General features: G+C 33.0%; 4 protein-coding genes across 4 annotated transcripts; 3 read left to right on the top strand and 1 right to left on the bottom strand.

The window, feature by feature from the left end:
• The first annotated feature begins 1,650 nt into the window (after positions 1 to 1,650).
• On the top strand, positions 1,651 to 3,383 carry LOC120578157 (UDP-glucose flavonoid 3-O-glucosyltransferase 7). Its single transcript, XM_039830432.1, has one exon. The coding sequence runs from the start codon at positions 1,711 to 1,713 to the stop codon at positions 3,184 to 3,186; it is 1,476 nt and encodes a 491-aa protein (XP_039686366.1). The 5' UTR covers positions 1,651 to 1,710; the 3' UTR covers positions 3,187 to 3,383.
• An 8,295-nt stretch (positions 3,384 to 11,678) lies between these two features.
• LOC11420048 (two-component response regulator ARR2) lies at positions 11,679 to 15,096 on the top strand. Its single transcript, XM_003594768.4, has 6 exons — positions 11,679 to 12,000; positions 12,361 to 12,513; positions 12,618 to 12,992; positions 13,301 to 13,377; positions 13,762 to 14,715; positions 14,820 to 15,096. Exons 1-6 carry the CDS (start codon positions 11,826 to 11,828, stop codon positions 14,904 to 14,906), a joined length of 1,821 nt encoding a protein of 606 aa, XP_003594816.1. The 5' UTR covers positions 11,679 to 11,825; the 3' UTR covers positions 14,907 to 15,096.
• Positions 15,054 to 17,692, bottom strand: LOC11413924 (COBRA-like protein 7). The gene is made up of 3 exons (XM_003594767.4): positions 17,308 to 17,692; positions 16,936 to 17,221; positions 15,054 to 16,578 (listed from the first exon to the last, which is right to left on the bottom strand). Exons 1-3 carry the CDS (start codon positions 17,554 to 17,556, stop codon positions 15,152 to 15,154), a joined length of 1,962 nt encoding a protein of 653 aa, XP_003594815.1. The 5' UTR covers positions 17,557 to 17,692; the 3' UTR covers positions 15,054 to 15,151.
• Positions 17,693 to 19,798: 2,106 nt separating this feature from the next.
• On the top strand, positions 19,799 to 20,832 carry LOC112419035 (uncharacterized). The gene is made up of 2 exons (XM_024775774.2): positions 19,799 to 20,377; positions 20,468 to 20,832. Exons 1-2 carry the CDS (start codon positions 19,931 to 19,933, stop codon positions 20,549 to 20,551), a joined length of 531 nt encoding a protein of 176 aa, XP_024631542.1. The 5' UTR covers positions 19,799 to 19,930; the 3' UTR covers positions 20,552 to 20,832.
• Positions 20,833 to 22,809: the final 1,977 nt, after the last annotated feature.

The raw sequence follows: 22,809 nt of genomic DNA, 5'->3' as shown, positions 1-22,809 counted from the left end.
AATTAATATTTTAAAATATTTATGGAGACAAATCAAACAACATTTAAATGTTAAAATGTGTATTTATATATTAGTTAACAAATATGATTAAAGTGAGTCAGATAAATAGATAGTACACATTCCAATATTGTAACATGTATTTTGTAGTGGAAGGAGTAACAACTAATTAAGCGAAGACAACAAAATATATAAAATGCGGAACAAAAACAAAAACTCTAATTGAGCTATTTAAGGACAAAAAGAAAATGTGTGTAATAAACGATGAGTAATTTGTGACAATTTTTTTTTCTTCTTCTTAATGGTAAAAAACAATAGAGAAAATATCATTTCTCTATTTAAAATAACTTTTCAAATACAACCAATTAAAAAAAACTTAAATCAGTGAGTGCCTCCGAAGTACTCTTTAAAGATTCAAAAGAATAAATTATTTTATAAAAAAAGTTAAATATTTCAATTTTAAGTGTTTTCATTGATTATCTATGTAAAGTTGTTTTCATTGATTATCTATATCACTACCTTATCTCAATTTTAAGTGTTTTCATTGATTATCTGTGTAACTATCTTATCTCAATTTTGAATGTTTTTATTGATTATCTATGCAAAGTTGTTTTGAATCGACATCCACTATTTTTAAACTCATTTGTCAAATTCAACAAAATCTAAACTAAAAATCTCAATTTCTCATGGATTGAGGAACGATCATCTCACTTCATGGCATCCTTTCATCTCTAATGAAAATCCTCTCATGCTATCAGATGCCTGTACTCATCCAAACCAATATAATGTTGGTAAGGTCAAATATTTAGATTGAATAAAAAATTTAAGGATTTGATTAAATAAAATTAAATACTTGCTTTATCGTTTAAAAAACATGTGGACGTTAAATTTGGGTAACTTTTGGGGACTTTAATAATTTTAGTTTATTTAGTTATAGATAATGAATCAATAACATATTGGTCCAAGTGGTAAGGAACTTTAACACTTTAAACATATGGTTAGGTGTTCGATTCTTGATTTATGTGTATGAAGAAAAAAAATTGGAAGGGAAAACTCACCTTATGTATTCTATAGATTCTCCAACAAAGATTAATCATCGTTAAGCGACGATGGAAACTCTGTACCAATATCATGGAGACAAAAATGATAAATTCTCCAATGAAGATTAAACAATATATATCATGGTGATAAAGATAAAATAATTGATTGATTGATAAATGATTAAAATCAATTACTTTGATAAAGAGGGAATGATTGATAGAAGAGAGAAAAAGATGAAGTCACCATACTCGCACCCAAGTAGGACAGAAGGGCCTCCAATTTAATTGTCTATAGAGTACGAATTTAAACTGTCTGTCTTTAAAAGGTCATTTGGTTGAACGTTTGTCTCTACAACTTCGGTTTGAGATTTAGCCACCAACTAAAGCGTACGAAATTAAACTTGTATTGTCACATAATGTTCATAAATATTCATCGTACGAATTTAAACATGTGTTATTACAAGAGGTTCATAATATTCATATGGATGATAACTTGTGTTCTCTTACTCTCCTCGTGGCTCTCGTGCAGATGGAATAAAATAATATGAATAATAAGTATATTATTTACGTATAAAAACGAAAGTATGGTCGAACTTGAACTCATGCACTCACACACGGGGAGATATAGAAACGTGAATAGTGAATAGAATATAATAGAATAAATTTATCAACAATGGAAGGTGTTGAAGTGGAACGACCACTGAAAATTCACTTCATTCCATATCTAGCATCTGGACATATGATCCCTCTTTGTGACATAGCAACTATGTTTGCATCCCGTGGCCAACAAGTCACAATCATCACCACTCCCTCCAACGCTCAATCCCTAACCAAATCTCTCTCATCCGCGGCTTCCTTCTTCCTCCGCTTCCACACCGTCGACTTTCCCTCCCAACAAGTCGACCTCCCTGAAGGCATTGAATCTATGTCTTCCACCACTGACTCTATGACCTCTTGGAAGATCCACCGTGGCGCAATGCTCCTCCATGGATCCATTGAGGATTTCATGGAGAAAGATCCACCAGATTGTATCATCTCCGACTCCGCATACCCATGGGCTAATGACTTGGCGCATAAGCTTCAGATCCCAAACCTCACATTCAATGGATTGTCACTTTTTACCGTCTCTCTCGTGGAATCCCTCCAAGCAAACAACTTACTTCATTCTGATACTAATTCTGATTTGGATTCAAGTTCCTTTGTTGTTCCAAATTTTCCTCATCGTATAACCTTGTGCGGAAAACCGCCAAAGGTAATTAGCAAATTCCTAAAAATGATGCTTGGGACAGTGCTCAAAAGTAAAGCACTCATCATCAACAACTTCACTGAACTTGACGGAGAAGAGTGCATCCAACACTATGAGAAAACCACGGGTCACAAGGTTTGGCATCTCGGTCCAACTTCTCTTATTCGTAAAACCATTCAAGAGAAAGCAGAGAGGGGAAAGGAGGGTGATGTGAACATGCACGAATGCATGAGTTGGCTCGACTCAGAGAAAGTTAACTCGGTGTTGTACATATGTTTTGGAAGCATCAACTATTTCTCTGATAAACAACTATATGAGATGGCGTGCGCAATAGAAGCATCTAGTCACCCATTCATATGGGTTGTTCCTGAGAAGAAAGGGAAAGAAGATGAGAGTGAGGAAGAGAAAGAAAAGTGGTTGCCAAAGGGATTCGAAGAGAGAAACATTAGGAGGATGGGTTTGATCATTAAGGGTTGGGCCCCACAAGTTAAGATATTGAGCCACCCTGCGGTGGGGGGATTTATGACGCATTGCGGGGGGAACTCAATTGTAGAGTCTGTTAGTGCGGGAGTTCCAATGATAACGTGGCCGGTTCATGGAGATCAATTCTACAACGAGAAACTGGTAACACAATTTCGAGGAATTGGAGTGGAAGTCGGTGCAACGGAATGGTGTAAGAATGGTGTTGCGGAGAGAGAGAAGTTGGTGAGCAGGGATAACATAGAGAAGGCTGTGAGGAGATTGATGGAGAATGGTGATGAAGCTAAAAATATGAGGCTACTTGCTCAAGAGTTTGGAGAAAAGGCTACACAAGCTATTCAAGAAGGTGGCTCGTCTTATAATAATTTGTTGGCTTTAATTGAAGAACTTAAAAGATTGAGAGACCCCAAGCGACATGATTAATTCAAAGGACTATTGTCTATGTTTTTTCAACCTATCCTAATAATATTGTTGGTTCGTCAAGCAGAAGTGTGAAATGTTATAGAGTAACAATATAGCTACTCTGGCCGATTAATATGAATTTTTGAGTCATTTTCCTCAATTGTTTTGAATTTAATTCCATTCCTAAATCAATAAAGTTTGTTTCACGTATCCTTACATATTTCCATTTCCATTGTTCAAGCAGTAATAAATGTATACAAGTATGGATACTCGTGTCGTGTACGGGTTAGAATTTTGTCATATTTAAAATATTAGGTAAAAATATGTTGTATTATTCTTATTTATGTGGTTGTTCTCTGTGCAATGGGTTGATCCACAATAATGTTGGCTCATCAATAAGGTATAATGATGGCGTCATAGCCCAAATCGATATTGAGGGGAAGTAGGAGTGGGTAGATCTCGGTTGCGAAGAGTCTGATACTTAGTAGAGAAATATCAATGTGTCAAATGTGAATTAAAGTTTCACACTGGATAAAGGAGCAGATGTTGAGCAACATATAAGTGATGTGACTCATATACCCAGCACCTTATTGTTTAGGGTGAAAATGTGGTGTCAAACTCACTTGTATGGATTCTCTTAGTCTAATGTGATGATCAAACTCAATGTAGAATCTCCCGAAAGTCACACCATTATGATGAACTTTTTTTTTTTATAGTTTTTTTTTATGTTATTTGTTTAATTATTTATCTTGAAATTTAGTTTTTGGATGTCATTCTCTTTAATGTGAAATTCTTCATTCAACCTCTATTATTTCAAATTCATTCATTTTTTGTCTTTGGTGGCAAGTGGCATGAAAAATTGTAGATGTGTTATGCTGAATAAACAAAATACATATTTATTAGACATTTAAAATTATATGACATTTTTTAGCTGTATCTAATTTTTTTTGGCAAACAAATACAAAAGGGAATATAAAAAAATATGACCAATGTGATGCTTTCTCTTTTATGTATTTTAGTTTTCAGAAATGATATTTGAACAACCATTTTATAATAACTTTTATGATAATTTTCTCTCTTATACTCGTATTATGTTTTCATTTTCTCTATTTATTATTTTGGTTTTTGTGTCAAAACCTAGGTTGCTTTATATATTTTGGTTGTCCTATAAAAGAGTATTCAAATAACATTCCTTTTTTGGTTTTTACATTGGAGTCTATACATTAATCAATGTCACAAATGAACTTTCTCTTGTAGGTTTTGAGAATATGATTATATGAGGATAAGGTAATGGTGCTTATTTTGTTTTGTTTTGATGTTATATATTAATATGTTCTTGCAATTGACAATTATATAAATCAGTTTAAAGCATTCATTGATTTTTTGCTAATAGAATTGAGTAATGATACATAGACACCCTTTATTCCCATACATCCTTGTACACCCCATGCATTAGGAAGAGAGAAGAGGAGAGAAAAGAGAAAGTGTGCTTGTGCGGGGTCCACGTGACTACGTGTCAGATTTTTGTGTGGGTGTCAAAGGATGTATTGTCACCTAAGGGTGTCTATGTATCATTACTCATTACTCTAGAATTTTGCAGTATCGAGTTATATTTGAATCATGACAACGACAAGCAAAGACACTACAAAGAGTCTAAATTGATTGACAAACACGACCACTTCTCGGATAGACTATTGTAAATTTTGAATATATTTCAAAAGTTTTGAATATTTTGTGTCCCACATTTTCAATTGAGAAATATAGAAAAATATTTTAATAAAAATTATTATAATATTTAATTTGGTCTAATTCTTTTGACCACATCATTTTGACTTAATTAAGTCTAAGCATTTTTACTCACCTTTGAAATTAGGCACATGTAATTTATTTTGCAACTGAAACAAAATTAAGAAGGTAGTTATACTTTGCATATGATACTTTTCTATAGAGGATACGTTCCTTTTAATTTCAATACCAGTAACACCATTTTTCATGTATATGAAAACTTATGCACTACCTATAAAAAATGCTTCTTCTATAAGTTTATAACACAACTATGGGTTATCATCTTCCTGAAAATATATTTTTGTTAGTTCTGATTCCTTAATTTCATGTCGAGAATGGTCTGTTAAATCCTGAGGATTAGCGTATAATTACGTGGAAAATCCTTAAAGACAGTGCGATTAACACATCTCAGACTACCTCACTGCTTGTTCGTTCTACAAATTTTAATAGTTGATTTGGTAGCAGGTTTGATTTGATTATCAAAAATGTTGATAGAGTTGTGGTCGGTGATCTAGTTCAACAACAATCTTAAAAGAGATAAGTTTATTGATCTCTCTTTTGTTTATATTTTATTGATTCTTTTATTTATACATTGATTATTATTTATAAAGATAATTTATGTCTAATTTTACAACATAGACATGTCTCATTACTTTGTTGTGTACATAAATCTATTCTACTCAACTTTAATTCATATATGACATTTTTTATATGTGGTTTCTTTACTTCTTATTTATTTGTGACCATTGGTTTACATTTATGAAGGAATGGAATAATAGATTGAGGAATTTATGTCCCAAGGCAAAAAGAATATAACCCAAGAAAAATACTTATTCTTCTTGAATTTTCCTCAACTAGATTTTTGCTGTGAAAATCGATGAAAAAATGCATCAAACTGTGGTGCTATTACTTTAGAAGCCATTGGTAGGGTAACGTTGCATGTACCTCTAAGTTGAAGGTTATATATTCTAGAATTACTTCTTTCAATTACTTAATTTCTCACTTTTTTTTTTTGGTATATCTCACTTTTTTTTAATGTTCCACTTTATAGTGACTTTGTTCTCAATTTGAAAACCTACATAAACAACCAATAATATGTACTATGATCTTATTAACAACAACTTCAACTACCCATGTTGTTTTCCTATAAGGCTTCACCATGTTAATTTTTTTATGGGCGATTTTTAATAATATAATCAATTTAATATTTTATTTATAAAACTCTACACGAATTGAAGTTTGGGTAAATAGAGTAAAGGATTAATTTAAAAGTGGTTTGCAAAGACGAAATCTATTTAGTGGTTTACTCGTTTCACTATTAGGAAAAGTAAAATTAGCAAAAAAATTAATGACGAAATAAAATAAAATTTCTCACAAATTTCTTAATCGTAAAATTTAATGACGAAATTAGTGAAGGACTTCATGTTTTCTCTCATTAAATTTCTCTCACTAATGTTTGTTTTTTTAATAGTGTTTTTTAACGTATAAAGTTCATTACCCTTGGTGCATCACTGTTAAGATCCCTTTATTCATAGAATCTGTCAGATCAAGTTGTGTGTATACCATGTCCTTCTTTTCTTCTGCTTAAACAAAACTGTGGAAGAGCTTATAGTTTAGAGTACGTGCCATTCACACTTTCTCTGCGGTATACATTAATATAACGACACTTACACCATATTGTAACTGCAATAAGTCCAGGTTTTTTACTTTTAGCAATAATAATTTTAGATTCTAATAATTGAGTGAAGTGTTTCAATGAAAAAACTAATGATTACTCTTGTTCCAACTAGAAGGACACATATATAACAAAAATAGTGAGTATCATAATATCTCCGATCTTTTATTCATAAAATCCTTTATTTTCAATAAGTCCTTAAAATTCATAAAATCTTTTAAAATCTTATAAATCTATAAAATCATTATGTAAATTTATTGGAATCCAAATTATAAATTCTAATAGTTTTTTAAAATCATGAAAGTCATTAAAATCCTATAAATTTTTTTAAAACCTTGAAGACTTTTTTAAACAAAATTTATCCTTTAAAATTATAATTTAATATACTCCATATGAAAATCACTTATTTGAATATATTGAGAGAAAAAAACGATACATAGAAGTGATGGGGGAAAATGAAGAGCGAAGTTTGAAAGAATGTAAAACTCTCTCAAAACACTTGGGTCTGCTATACTTTTCTATCAATTGTTTTTGTTAAACGTCGCATGAACCTCAAAACTTCCCTAAAAACATTCATATTCATATCTGTTACACACAAGCAATGCAAGTGACAGTAGTTGCATTTGAGATGTGCACGCTATAAAAAGAAAGTTTATTTACACTCCATCCGTCCCACATTAAGTGTCTTTTTTAATATTTTTTCATTTCAAATTGTTAGACTTCTTTATAATACTGATGCAACATTTATTATTTTTTACCATTAATATACTATTATTTATTATATTTCAATCATTTATATAACCTTGCATTATCATAGGAAGTTGGGGTTCTTCAATATCATAGGAAAATTTTTGTTGTTAAATGTTGTTGTTGTGAGTTACAAAATTGAACTAAACACACCTCAAAATCGAAACAAAATATAACCTTGCAAACTCATATTCATTAGGGAAGTTGTTGTTGTTGTGTGCTTTGGGTTCTTCAATTGAGTGATGAATTATGAGTTCTTCAGATTCATAGGAAGTTGTTGTCAATTCGATTGAGAGATGGATGATGTTGGTGATGGAAGAGGTTGTGGTGAGGTTGTTGATGGTGTGTGGACCGTGTAATTTTTTCCAGATTTGTGTTGAAGATAAAGAAGGGTAATTTTATCCAGAGGAAAAGACTTTCACTCGATTGAAGAATTGTTGTTGTGAGTGTGTAGTTAACAATCATGTTTAAGCCATAATAGTGAATTGTCTGCAATTAGCTCTACAACACAAGAGGTATCAAAAACAATTAAAAATCGAAGTGTAGAGTTTTAATTGGGGTTGGAGATGAAGAAAAAAAAAACAGAGGGAGATGAATGAACAAAATTTATGTTTTTAATTTTTTATTTTCATACCTGTGCAATTTTGCATTTTTGATTCTGATCTCTCCTTTCTAGCCGCTCATCATTTCTCTTGACACATAAACATGCTTTTGCCAACTCACCCTTCGTCATATGTCTCTATGTCTACGACCACAACGTTTTTGTAATAGGAGTTAACGGAAGATAATAATTACAAACGGTTAGCAACTTACAATGATAGTTTTTTAAAAAAGAAAGATATAAGGTGAGGCCTAGCCTACCTTTACAAACACATGGGCAATTTACCCATGTATCTTAACAATAATAAAAAGCAGCCACGTATACTCATTGTATTTGAAATACTTATTATTTAGTTTTATAAATTGTAACCATATACTTTTGTTATTTTACAGATTTACCCAAGCATTAATTAAGTTTTATCTTCTAAAAAAAATTGTCCAGACTACATTCTGCTTCTGCGTTTTCATCTTTCAATTTTTCAACCCAACCATTACTTCCTTCAATCCATTCGTAATTTGGGAAAAAATTGATTCATCAACATCAAATTCATCCATCGTATTTACTCTCCACTCATACCGTTTATTCTCTTTCATCTTTGGGGAAAATGCCCTAAGAAACTCATCTCTGTCACGAAACTCATCCCTAAGTTTTTTTCGTTTCACTCTCTCTCTCTCTCTCTCTCTCTCTCTCTCTCTCTCTCTCCTCTCTCTTCTCTCTCTCTCTCTCTCTCTCTCTCTCTCTCTCTCTCTCTCTCTCTCTCTCTCTCTCTCTCTCTTCTCTCTCTTCTCTCTCTCTCTCTCTTCTCTCTCTCTCTCTCTCTCTCTCTCTCCTCTCTCTCTCTCTCTCTCTCTCTCTCTCTCTCTCTCTGATGAAACTCCATAATCTCTCACGGTTCCATAATTTGGAGGCAAACAAAATTGATTCATCTCCACTCAAAGCCTTTCATCCCTCTCATTCAACTTATTCCTCGCGGATTTGCAAGTAAGTAAGTTTTCTTGTTTTAATTGCTATTTAAATGGTTCAAATTGTTTTGTTTGATTTTGGGGTTTGGGGTTCTCCATGTTTTAATGAATATTGAATTATTCACTGGCTGTGATTGTTTGATTTGGGGTTTATGAATCATGTTTGGTCTGATACAAATATGTTATAATCCTTCTGCATTTTTTTTATTCACTCCTCATGTTTTGTGCTACTTTGTTTTGTGTTATAAATGGAGAAGTTGCTTGAAATCTGCCCCATTAGTTGTTTTATTAAGTAATTTTTTTAGTTGGAGTTCTAGCAGAACATGATTGACTTTTTAATTCCTTTTAGAGGCTATACAATAGGGATATTAATAGCAATAACAATAGCAAGATCTTATTCTTGTTTAGATCAAAACCTTTTTCTGGATAAACCATAAATATTTTCTCAATGTCCGTCATCTGGATCAAAACCTTTTACTACAAGTTGTAACTGTGTTGGAGCTTATTGAAAATGTTTTAGTGTTTCACAAGCTATATATCCTTCAGTCATCATATAATGGTTGGGTTTAGGGTTTAGGATTTCATCGTAATGATGTCGGATTTCCGTCCAAATGCCTCTATAAAATAGGCACCATATGTCAATTATATGACTGAAGGATATATAGCTTGTGAAACACTAAAACATTTTCAATAAGCTCCAACACAGTTACAACTTGTAGTAAAAGGTTTTGATTCAGATGATGGACATTGAGAAAAGATTTATGGTTTATCCAGAAAAAGGTTTTGATCTAAACAAGAATTAAAAAGTCAATCTTGTTCTGCTAGAACCCCAACTAAAATAATTACTTAATAAAACAGCTAATGGGACAGATTTCAAGCAACTTCTCCATTTATAACACAGAACAAAGTAGCACAAAGCATGAGGAGTGAATAAAAAAAATGCAGAAGGATTATAACATATTTGTATCAGACCAAGCATGATTCATAAATCCCAAATCAAACAATCACAGCCAGTGAATAATTCAATATTCATTAAAACATGGAGAACCCTAAACCCCCAAATCAAACAAAACAATTTGAACCATTTAAATAGCAATTAAAACAAGAAATACTTACTTGCAAATCCGCGAGGAATAAGTTGAATGAGAGGGATGAAAGGCTTTGAGTCGAGATGAATCAATTTTGTTTTTCCCCAAATTATGGAACCGTGAGAGATTATGGAGTTTCATCAGAGAGAGAGAGAGATAGAACCGTGAGAGAGTGAAACGAAAAAAAACTTAGGGATGGGTTTCGTGACAGAGATGAGTTTCTTAGGGCATTTTCCCCAAAGATGAGAGAGAAGAAACGGTATGAGTGGAGAGTAAATACGATGGATGAATTTGATGTTGATGAATCAATTTTTTACCAAATTACGAATGGATTGAAGGAAGTAATGGTTGGGTTGAAAAATTGAAAGATGAAAACGCAGAATTAGTTGAATGAGAGAGTTTCGTCGGATAGATGAATCAATTTTTGTTCCCAAATTATGAATGGATTGAAGGAAGAAATGGTTGGATTGAAAAACTAAAAGAAAACGTAGAAGAAGAAAGCAGTTATTTGATATTGAAGAAGAAAACAGTTATGCAGAAGAAGAAAATAATTTGGAATTTTTTTTTTAAAAATTAATTAATGGGTCAATCTGCTAATAACAAAAGTATACTGGGTCAATATATCAAACTCATCTCCTCGTCCATTTTTTATTGTGAATTACTGTTGTCCATGTTATAGTGATGCCACGTTAAGATGAGCAGTTTACCCACCTCTTTCCCAAGACAATTTAGAAAAAACCAAGATATAAAGATGAATTGTAAAAACACACCAACTTAAAGGAACATTTTTACATATTTAAGTCAATAAATAATACACATTTCCATCATTTTGTTTATGGCTTCCTTTATAGTAACGAAAGCAACCAAGTCTTGACCTGGACATTTATGGGATTAAGGCACTGTATAGTAACACTGTCAGAATGAGCCAATTTGATTTTCATGTTGCAGTGGTCCAATCTAAAAGCCCTCCCTATCCTTGCACGTGGCTCTGGGTTATGCTTCAATATGAAGGTCCACAAACCGTACAATTGAGGAGCATTCGTTTGCTTTATTTTTTAGAAGATATTTTTACAATATAAATTGTCATAAAAATTTGTATGAAAAACAGAAACCTTTACTACAATATAATTTTTTATTACTTCATTTAAGCATTTTTCAATTATGCAAATTTTGATCTCTAATTTTTCTCTCGTATGTCATAAAAGGGTTGCTTTTTTCCTACAATTTTTTTCTACCTTTGATTCTCACTAGTATTATAATTGTACAAATTTATTTTTTATTTTTCTTAAAAAGAATTTATGTGAGTTAAATTTCAAAGCTCATTAGAATTAAACCAAATTTTAAAATTTAAAGAAATACATCAGTAAGAGTTAAACCAACGACGTAATAATATTATATTACAAAAGAGTCAGCTCGAACAATAACTGCAATTTTAATTTCTTAAGTTTACAATTATGTACAAACATAGATGATAGTTTTTTTAAGATTCATTCCACTAAATGTAATCTTTGAATTCATCTTTAATGATATAATGTATTAAACAAATGTACAAGAAAATATATATTAGTGAAACTAATAAAGTAAGCTAGGAACTTAGCATCAACATCAACTTGCAAGTTACAACTGTTATAAGGTTTCAGATTTTCAACTTCAGAATCAAACCACAACCAATACATTTTTAGTTTAATATATAATAATAACATTATGTTCCATAAAATCATCACTTTTTACTTCAACTAAGTGAAAAACAACAAAATATTGTGTTTTGTTTTTTTGTTGTCTACTATTTGGATCTTTGAACCATGAAACTCAACAACAACAACAACAAAATTTCCATGTCAACCTCAACTTCACCATCAAACTCCGGCAACCTTGTCTCCGACCAGTTTCCGGCGGGTCTCCGTGTACTTGTTGTCGATGATGACCCTACTTGCCTCATGATCCTTGAAAGAATGCTCCGTTTTTGCCTCTATGAAGGTTTTCAATCTTCATCTTTGTTTCACTCTTGCCCATCATGAATTAGTGTTAAAAATCTTAACTTTACATCATTTTTTCAACGTTTATGTGCTTTTAGATGCAAATTAGTAATACCCTTTTGTTTGAATGAGTTTTTTTTGTTCAGACCCATTTTTATTTTTAGTTTAGATTCTTGGTTGCAACCATCTTTCTTTTGAATTATGCTTTTGATATGATTTAATATGGTAGATTTGTTTGATAAGTGTTTTTTTCAACTATTGGAATTTATTCCAAAGTTAAAGTTTGAGACTTGAGTATATTGTGTAAGTTTTGTTGTTCATCATTGGATTCTGTTTTGATTGTTGGGTCTATTTATTTCAGTTACCAAATGTAAGAGAGCTGAGGTTGCATTATCACTTCTTAGAGAGAATAAAAATGGGTTCGACATTGTTTTAAGCGATGTGCATATGCCGGATATGGATGGATTCAAACTTTTGGAACATATTGGATTGGAGATGGATCTTCCTGTTATTAGTAAGTATTGTTTTTTTTTTATTGTTTTGGATCAATTGATGGAATATGCAATGACATGAGCTGACATATTGTGTGTGTGTGTGTTTGTGTGAATGTGTTTATAGTGATGTCGGCTGATGATGGAAAAAACGTGGTAATGAAAGGTGTGACACATGGTGCTTGTGATTATCTAATCAAGCCTGTGCGAATTGAGGCTTTGAAGAATATATGGCAGCATGTGGTTAGGAAGAGAAAGAATAGCTGGAAAGATCTGAGGCAATCTGGTGGATTAGATGAAAGAGATCGAGAAAAAAAGGCATCCACTGATGCTAATTACTCATCTTCAACGAATGAAGGCAAGAGCTCAAAGAAGAGGAGGGATGAAGAAGATGAAGCAGATGATAGGGATGATTGTTCGACGTCAAAGAAGCCGCGAGTTGTTTGGTCTATTGAGCTTCATCAGCAGTTTATGGCTGTTGTGAATCAATTGGGATTAGACAGTATGTGTCCCTCAATTATGTTATGTCCTTGCAAAAATGTTCTCTTTCATCTTTGTTTGTTTTACACGGTGTCTCATCTAACGCACAAACCATTCCCTTAAAGTTTTTCTGAGATATAATCCTTGTGATTCTACATAATTTACGTGCTAAATTCCCTTGGTACCTTAGTATAACAAGTTTGTTTTATCTCTAAATTGGCCCTTTTCCCCCATAAAATCTTAAATATTTCTGCTTGTCTGATTGATTTTTATATGCAATGTTAAGTAAAGACGCCTTCTTATGTTTTCAAAATTGATATTGATATGCAGAGGCTGTTCCGAAAAAGATTATGGAAATGATGAATGTTCCTGGGCTCACTAGAGAAAACGTTGCCAGTCATCTTCAGGTATGATATACTAAAAAGATTATACTTCTTCTATTTTTGTTACTGTTAAGAGTCCCATGTTAGATGAGATATGACCTATAATAAGTTAGTTTAGAAGTGGTGGACGATCCTCATCTTGCAACCGATATTCTAGATGTTATTAGAGCCTATACAAGATCTCATGGGCCACTGGCTATCAAGTCACCACCATTGGCCCGCTAGAGTCACACTCCAGATGTCCACTCTTTGGTGTGAAGGGGTGTGTAAAGACTAAAAAATCCACCTTGGATGTTAAGAGATACAGTCATCATCAACGATATTACTTGAAGAAGCAGCAAAGTAACTTGAACAACTCCTTCATGTTTTTTATTACTTTTTTCATCTGTTTTTTATTTTCTTTTACAGAAATACCGTTTGTATCTTCGAAGGTTGAGTGGAGTTTCCCAGCAGCAAAGTAACTTGAATAACTCCTTCATGAGTGCGCAAGAGTCAATATTTGGAGGAACCTCTGTAAATGAAATTGATCTTCAAACCCTTTCAGCTTCTGGCCAGTTCTCGGCGCAAAGTCTAGCCAAGCTTCAAGCAGCAGGACTTTACAGTCCTGAGAACTCAAAACTAAGATTTGGAGATGGGCAACTGCAACATATGAGCAGCAGTAAACCGGTGAACTTTCTTCACGGAATCCCTATCAACATTGAGCCGAAGCAGTTTGCCAATTTTCACCAGTCTGCTCAATCCTTTGGCAGCGCAAATATGCGAGTCAATGCTTCTGCTGCAAAGAGAAGCCCCTGGTTGACGCAGATGGCTCAGTCTCAACCAAGAGGTCAGGTGCTAAATGAGAATACAAATTCTCATGCTACAATGTTTCCATCATCTTTAATGCAACCTACAGGACCAAATGGAATATCAGTCAATAGTTTCCCTCTTAGATGCACTTCAGGTATATCCAGTAGCAGTACAAAAGGTGCATTTCATGCGGAAGCTACTTCGGGAATTAAAGGATTAGGGGGATTTAGTTATGATGTTTATAATGAACTCCATCGGAAGTCCAATGATTGGGGATTAGCAAATACAGGCCTGACATATGATGGTTCTCAACATTCAAATACTTTACAAGGCAACATTGATGTCTCGCCGTCGATTTTAGGCCATCGTGGTTTTTCCTCTATCCAACAGACTCGACAAAATAGAGATGGTATGAGTCAAGGTGATCACCAAAATGTTGGTCAACACCTCAATACACCTTTTGTTGATAATTCATTAAGGGGTAAGAGTGAAAGAATTCCGGGTACAAACATCGAGATTAACCCCTTCTCTGATCAAAGTCAAGAGGATCTCATGAGTGTGTTTCTGAACCAGGTTGGTTCTTCCTTTCTGTTGACCCTAAATATTTATGTTTACTTTGTTTTTCTTTATAGACAAATCATTTTTTTTTTTTTTTTTTTTTTTTGTATTTCTCGCAGCACAAAGGCATTGGACAAGTTGATAATGAGTTTGACTTTGATGGATATTCCATAGACAACATTCCAGTTTATAACAGATCCTGTTAGCTCTCTTTCTAATCATAGTTGCCAATGTAAATAGTTGGTGTTCCACATGAATCTAATCATCATTCTGCAATTAGCTAGCTCATACGTGATTTAAATTGTTCAAAATATATAAATTAGTTTATGTAAAAATTTCAGGCTTCTGGGAGTAGTGTTTATCGTTAAAAAAATTATATGTTTATATTGTCTTACACAAATCTGAAAATATAGAAAAACAACCAATCTTCAAAAATATAAATACAATGTCATCAATATTGAATCAACATACTTGACAACAATATTAGGATCATAATAGTAGCCAAGGAAAATTCATTTCTCAAACCATTGCTTGGAAACACCGAAGGAAGAGAGCATTCCTCCCCATTAAAGAACACTTTACTAGGAAAACCATCACCACCAACAACATTGATTTCATCTTTATTTTTCTTTCTAAACGAGATTACTGACTGTTGTTTCCCAGGCACCCTCGGATCTCTTCGAGGGTTTGACCCATTTGCTTCCGCTACAAGAAAGTTCAATCCTTTCTTACCTTGCATGAATATTGTAGTGTTTAATCTCTCTAACAAGCTTCCATTGAATGAATACATTTCCTCAAAACCTATTGCACCTTTGTCCATTTGAACCGCAGCAAACCAATCAGCGTAATTCGTCTCACCCCAGTTAAAAATTGTGATCCTTGCAGTCCAACCTTTTTCATAATCTGAATTTACATGCCAGTTTATGCTCACACCACAGTTATCACCACATGGAGTAGGGTTAGGTACTTGTAGGTTTTTCAAACTAGCCCACTCATGTGCAAATTCATTTCTATTCTCAAATGGAACAAGAAGTGCTTTTGATGGAAGCCACATAGCTGGTGTAGTAGCACTACATGTTCTTTCTTGATTACTAGGACATCCACATGCACATGTGCTACAAGGAATAACTGATTCATTATAATAAGCTGAAAATGAGACACAACATTTAGGAGAATCACTTTTTGATGATGACTTTGTACTTATGTTGCACACAACTTGCCAACTTGCAATTGAAGATATGTTTGAAGGTAACCCTGTAAGATCTTGAGATTGACTAGGACTAATCCTAATCGGCGCCCCACATTTGTAATCGGGGTTGATTGTATCACCTTTAATCTCCCAATTTTGTGGTGGTGTAAGGCTTGACCGGTTGAGATGTGGTGGCATTTTATAAACTTGTATTTGAAACCTTGAAATTGACATGGTGAGGTCCATATAAGGTGGTAATAGAGTACCATTCCTACAACAAAATGGTACTTTACCAAGTTGTGTATCATTGAACCTTGTTGGTGGTAGATCAATTATTGTTGGTCTTTTTTCACAATTCAATACATTGGAAAAGTCAAGTTCCTTGTAAAATTCACCTTGTGAACCAAAAATACAGTTAGATGAATCTATATTTGATGGATAAGCACCTTTCATTGTGTGGATAAATTCATCATTGGTCCAATTCCAGCTTAATTTCCAATTGTCAAGACGGCCTAGAGGGTTGTGATTTGAAATTGTGACCTCTGCCCAATAATTGGAATTGTATGCTTTGATCACATCATACATTATGGTAAGATCTCCATTTTGTCTAGGTAGAAATTTTTCATTTGTTGTGATATTTGTCTTGTAATTGGGATCACTTGTGCAACATACATGAGTTTCATTGTTCCCTGAAAAAGAGTCATCAGAAATTAAAAGTTAGTTATATCAATTTATACCATATTATATTACAAGTTCCTACAAAAGAAATTCTTGTTAGCCAGGTTTACTCGTTAACATTTCCAATTCCAATAATGATTAGATGAGATTACACAAATCTCTTCTAACTTAACCAAGACTTCATGTTCGAAATTGAGTTTGGGCATGAAGCAACATTAAAATTTTTCGGAAGAGTTTGTTGTCCATTTGAGTTTCATAAAACTTGAGAGATTAGTATCTGGTACGCGGAAGATACTGGTTTACGCCAAATAAATGTAAATATGCATGAAAGAATGAAAGAAATCCACTTTACACAACATCATACGAACCTTGAGAAATGGCTTCACCACATATGAAACCATCATTAGCAAGGTTTATGATAGAAGGCATTGGCACGCTGGGTGGCACAACCCCTACCACCGTCCCCACCATATCTACCTTAACCTGCATCTGTGTCAAGTCTCCTGCAGTCGCTGCTGCAGTCTTCAAATCGATCACCGATGATCCTGCAATAACGGTGCCATTCCCAACGGCACCAGGGATACTAGTCCCATCAGCAAGCACTGCATTGGATGCAGACACCAACCATTCTCTGTGACGAAATCCAACGAACACCTATTTGAGATATAGAAAGTGACTAACAAACTAATAACAAATAGAAAATCAACTAACTAACTAACTAACTATATCTCTAATAATACCTTCCAAGATTTCAGCTCCACAAGTCCATTGTTGAGCACTGTTAGTGTCGACTCAAATCGGGACGGTTGGGCAGCCGAGTCCGTCAAGTTTGGCTGTAGTTTTATGCCGCCGTTGTAGGTGTATGACAGGAATATTCCGTTGCACGAATCAGATGCTTGCTGCTGAGACATTGACAGCGTTGTGGCGAAGACCGATAAGACTGCGGCAATGAAGAAGAAGCACCGGTGGCTACAAAAGTTCAAAGCCATAGGACAATTAATAGTGTGTTTTGAAGAAAGGAAGTTGAAATTACAAAAGTAAGAGCTAGTAGTAATACTTATTCATCATATAAGTATGTGTTTGCAGTGTTTGTGTTGAGTATTTCAAAGGGATATATAAAACTAATTTGCAAGATTTTTAAATTGGATGCAGGCTAACATGAAACATCATTCATGAGTGTCTCTGTCTGCTTATGTTTGTTTGAATTGCTAAATAAATGACATTAGTCCCATTGGTGGAAGGTTTTGACCGTTTAATTTGTCAACTCAGTTTTTTTTTGACAGAATTTGTCAACTCAGTTGGTTTGAGTCAGTAGTTAAACCAGTGATTTAATTTCTCTTACTAATCAGTTAAAATAATAAGAAAAGTCATTATTGATATAGTTTGTTTTGAGTTGACTATCTATAATTTGATAGTATAGTTAAGACTTCAGATTGCACCAGTTAGAGAAATCATTGGTCTATAGTCTTCGATTGGAGATAGAAAATTTATTTCAAGACACTATATTAAAGAAACCATAGGGGTTTTGCAAAAAAGGTAAATAATACTAGGAAATGGTATAAAAAATTTGATCTCTTTAAAATACCTCTGCATATCATTGTGTCTTTATGGTCAAATATGCAATTGTGAATCCATCAAAATTCTGTATTTTTTTTTTTGAGAGGATTCTGTATGTTGGTCCACATGCTAATTGTTGGGAGAGATGAACCAATATAGTTGAACAAATTATTTTTTCACAATAAAGGATTTGTATTCGTTAAAGAGGATTTTCATTATGAAGATCACTTAGAGATCAAACTAGTAAAATGCTGTGGATTTCACCAGAAAATTATATCAAGAAAAATCTTGAAAGGTTAAACATCTATGACGTTATGAGTTAACAGTCCGGCATAGTGGTCAAGCGCCTCATCTCTAAGCTTTTGATCTTGTGTTTGACTCCTGTTAAGTTCATTTTTGGTAACAAAAAAAACACCTATGAAGTTAAATTTGTGTGTTCCGTTAGTTGGACATTACAAAGTAAATCAAAAGACCATGCGGGAGCGGATCCTCTCAAGTGGAGATCTCTCCAATTTTCTGCGATGTCTAACTATCCATCTTTAATTACGCTCTCTCCCTTTTTATTATTACAAACACATTCTTTCACCAATTTAATGGAGGGCTTAGATTACATACGAGAGAAGAAAAAAAACCAAGACAATCTCCTCCCACACCATGCAGTGTTTTGGCAATGGAAAACTAATGCGAATATTAATTTGAAATGTACATACAACATGAGACACTCCAAATTTATTTAAAAGACTTATTTCCAAATTAGTGCACTTTTCCATATGATATTTTTGAGTAAACTTTAGAAAAACTACAAAGGTAATTTCAGATATCTTGACCAAAAAAAGAAAAGGTAGATTTAATGTCATCTGAAGTTACCTTCCTATAAGACTTAAAAGAACATAAATCCTTAAAATATACATACATATATACATAGATTTGCAAGGGTTGGAGTTCGAACATCAAACATCTCACTTCTCCACATTTAAAATGTGTGATTTTCGACAACTAAACTACTTGATAAAAAAAAATCATATATCAAAACCTATTAGAGATTAAAAAAATAAAAGAAGGAAAATGATTATTTTAACTTTCATTTCAGTTTTTATTTTTTAATTTTCCCTCTTAAAAAATGATGATTATTTTTTAACTCATTTTTTAATAAGCTGGAAATAGGTTATGAACCATGATTTTAATAATAGAAAAATGTTGTACTTATTCAATCACAGTTTCAATGCCGAGCTATGTATTTGTCTTGAGAGAGTGCACATATAAACCCAAGTTCTTCTGAATGTGACTTATCATGGGATTTTGAATGCCAATAGTTGAGTGAAACCATATTGGATCATTCTTATGAATAGTTGAATTTGCTGCATGACAAATCTGAACCTAACTAGTTACTCAAGTTGGCTTGGGATTTTAGTGAGCTAGGTTTCTGTTTCTTTCGGACCCGACTAATTAGTGTTCTGCTTTGAAAAATTCTGTTCTGCAAATAAATCATCAACAATTTTATAGAGATTTAGTAGATTGTTAGAGTTAATCTCCAAAGGTGAATGCTGAACACTATGACATGTTAACAAGTTAAGTGGTGGAGGATGCCAAAAATCCTATCTTGAAAGATTCTGAAATTTAAGTCAAAAGGTTTTGATTTAGCACAGAATCAATATGGCTTTTAAATCCTTTTTCTTGTTTGAGTGTTGTTGGTAAAGACTAAGAGTTGGCATGGAGCAAGAGCAACTGTTAAACTGTTGAGAAGGTATGTTCTGCTAAGGTGGCATTAAAGATTTGGTTCTGGTTGGTTTCAGTTAATTTTGTCAAATGGAGTATAGAGGGTGGATCTGCAATCCAACAAAACAAAGCGATGAATATATTCGAGGCGTTAACACATTTCTTGAATTTGCTTTTCAAACGCCAGAAGATGACGGAAAAATATTGTGTCCTTGTACAAAATGTGCCAACTATAAGTCACATTCTCGCAGTACTGTTTATGAACACTTAACTGATCCGCGATACGGATTTCTTAGACGTTATACGGAATGGATATTCCATGGTGAGAGATCCACAACTTCAAGTTGTATAAGCAAGATTCATAAACCTAAAAAATTGAAAGCTTCTTTGTCTGAAAAACAAGAGTTACTGGATGAACTTAAGCAGATGAGAGAAAGTCAAGAGAGGACGTGTGCTTTGTTGGCAAATTTTGCGACATTGATACAAAATCGATTTTCTGTCGAAGATGTGAATGATATTATACAACCTGCAACACAGGTATATTGTATTTTACTGAGTTTATATGTTAATATTATAAAAACATTTACTAAGTTGAGTTTGTAACTTGTATTCTTTTGTTTTCAATAGGTTTCAGATGCTTCTAGTGTCCTTGGCCCGACGAGTTTTCCAAGTCCAGACGTTAATGAAGATGGAAGAGAGGAAGATAAGTAGCTAATTATATCCTGATTGATTAAATTTGAAAATTAAGTGGATATGATTCATTTTTTATAAAAGTGAATCATAAAAGTTGTTACATAATATAACATTCCAACCTGGTCCTCTCAATGTTGTTGTCTCTTGTGTTTTTAATCAACATTACCACAAGTCTCTTAAGACAAATATCATCATTCAAGTGATCCAGATAAACTATGCTACAACATTAAACTATCAACATATTATGCATTTGCTGATTCTGAACCCAGTTGATTTTTACTCAGCTGATTATGTTTCTGAACCCAAATAATCCCAATATATAGTTCGATCAATTTTTTGTTTTGTTTTGGTACTAACAACTTCTTAGTGAGAGTTTATACCAAATAATATTTGGAGAATTAATTTCAGACACTAAACTATATGTTTTCTTAGCAAATGCTAACACGTGTCTTTAAGATATTTGTTAATGTAAAAAAGTTTAGGTACGTTGGGTTCTGAAGACTCATCACGGACATGACAAACATCAAGATTTAAAGATCGGTGATAGATATACTTATAAATTACTCGCCAAGATTTTTAACTTAGCTGTGAAAGTTAAACTCAAGTCCTTACGTGATATAAGTCAATTTTACTTTTACTAAGTAAACCAACCTCAATTTCTAGACTCTTATTTTCAAATTGAAAATATAAAACTAAGGAACATTTTCTTTTCCAAAAAGTCGTGGAAAACATGCTGATTACAATATTTATTGTTTAGACCATCTAAATTATGAGTGAATGACACCGGTAAGACTTGGGTGACATTGTGGTTGGTGACATTGACCAACCACAACGTTACATGTGACTTTCTTTTTTTTCTTTTACGAGATTTTTTTGTTGTTTTATACATTTGAAACATTATAATTGATAATGTCATCAATGTCACCAACCACGATGTCACCTAAATAGTATCCGAATGATGCAATGTGATCAGGCTGACGAATTCTTCTCATGTCAGAGGATAATGGCCTACATTATTTGTTCAAATTTGAAGTGGCCATTATCAACTGTCCCCATGAGGTCATGAACCTCTCCAATCTCCATAGGATAATTATAAAACTTCGTAACCCAAAAAAATGTGTGAACAACCAAGAACATACGGCTAGCATAAATACAAAAGAAAGAGATCTTACTTTTTATACAAAAAAATATATATAAAAAGGAAGATAATTTTAATATTTCAAACTGCAAGCACAGATAAAGGCAAAGTTACACTTTTAGTCCCTTAACTTAATTTTAGGTAACAGTTTGTTCCTTTATCTTTTTTTTTTTATTTCAATTTGGTCCTTTTTGTCCATTTTTATATGAATTTTTAAGCTTAAAATTCATGATTTTATTTTCTTATGATCTTTCAGTCTTCAAATCTATGATCCTCGTTTATGTTTGCATAAGAATATTAGATTTGAAACTTGAAAATGTATATGAAAATGGACAAAAATGATCAAATTAAAATGAAAAAAAAAGATAAAGGACCAAACTATTACCTGAAATTAAGTTAAAGGACTAAAAGTGTAATTTTGCGAAAAAGAAACTACTAAAAATAAACCTTGAGTTTTTGAGTTAGGCCTTTGAGTGATAGAAGCACGTTGGATACGAATAATGTGCACTGGAAATAATGATATGATGGGTCCAGGAATAATATTAATCTAGGGTTTCCTTCAAAAAAATAAATATTAATCTAGGGTTAGAATCTTAATTTAGTTGGTTTTTAGTTGATGAAGGCTCAAATTGGCAATAGTCCAGTGCTCATGATCTCTGGCTACCGATATTTATTTTTCATAATTTATTTTATACTGCCCCTTCTTTTATAAAGAAAAAATAATTAATTTGAGAATGATGCTTTTGTATACCATTGTCTTTTTCAACAAAAAAAAATCTCTTGGTGATACTGTGCTAATTAATTAATGATGTATGTGTCAAAACAGTTAGTATCCTCTAATTGAAAAAGCAGATTTATTTGTTTTCTGTTATTGGTAGAAAGGGTGACTTAGACATTGAGGTCAACATCCCGATCCAACGTCCAAATTTTCATTTAATACGATACCTTCCCCCATTAAAATGTGTGTGTGTGTGTGTGTGCAGAAGAAAAGTATGGAAGGATCATCATCTTCTTGCAGACAAAATGAAAATTACTAATGATGACATTAATTATAAATTTATCATCACAAAATTGGGGTATTGTTGATCAGTCCCATAAGACCATATGTTTATCATCCTAATATAAGTATCATAATATC

This window comes from Medicago truncatula, chromosome 2, assembly GCF_003473485.1.
Source record: "Medicago truncatula cultivar Jemalong A17 chromosome 2, MtrunA17r5.0-ANR, whole genome shotgun sequence".
NCBI classification, from domain to species: Eukaryota; Viridiplantae; Streptophyta; class Magnoliopsida; order Fabales; family Fabaceae; genus Medicago; species Medicago truncatula.
This window is presented reverse-complemented; position numbering and strand designations above follow the sequence as displayed.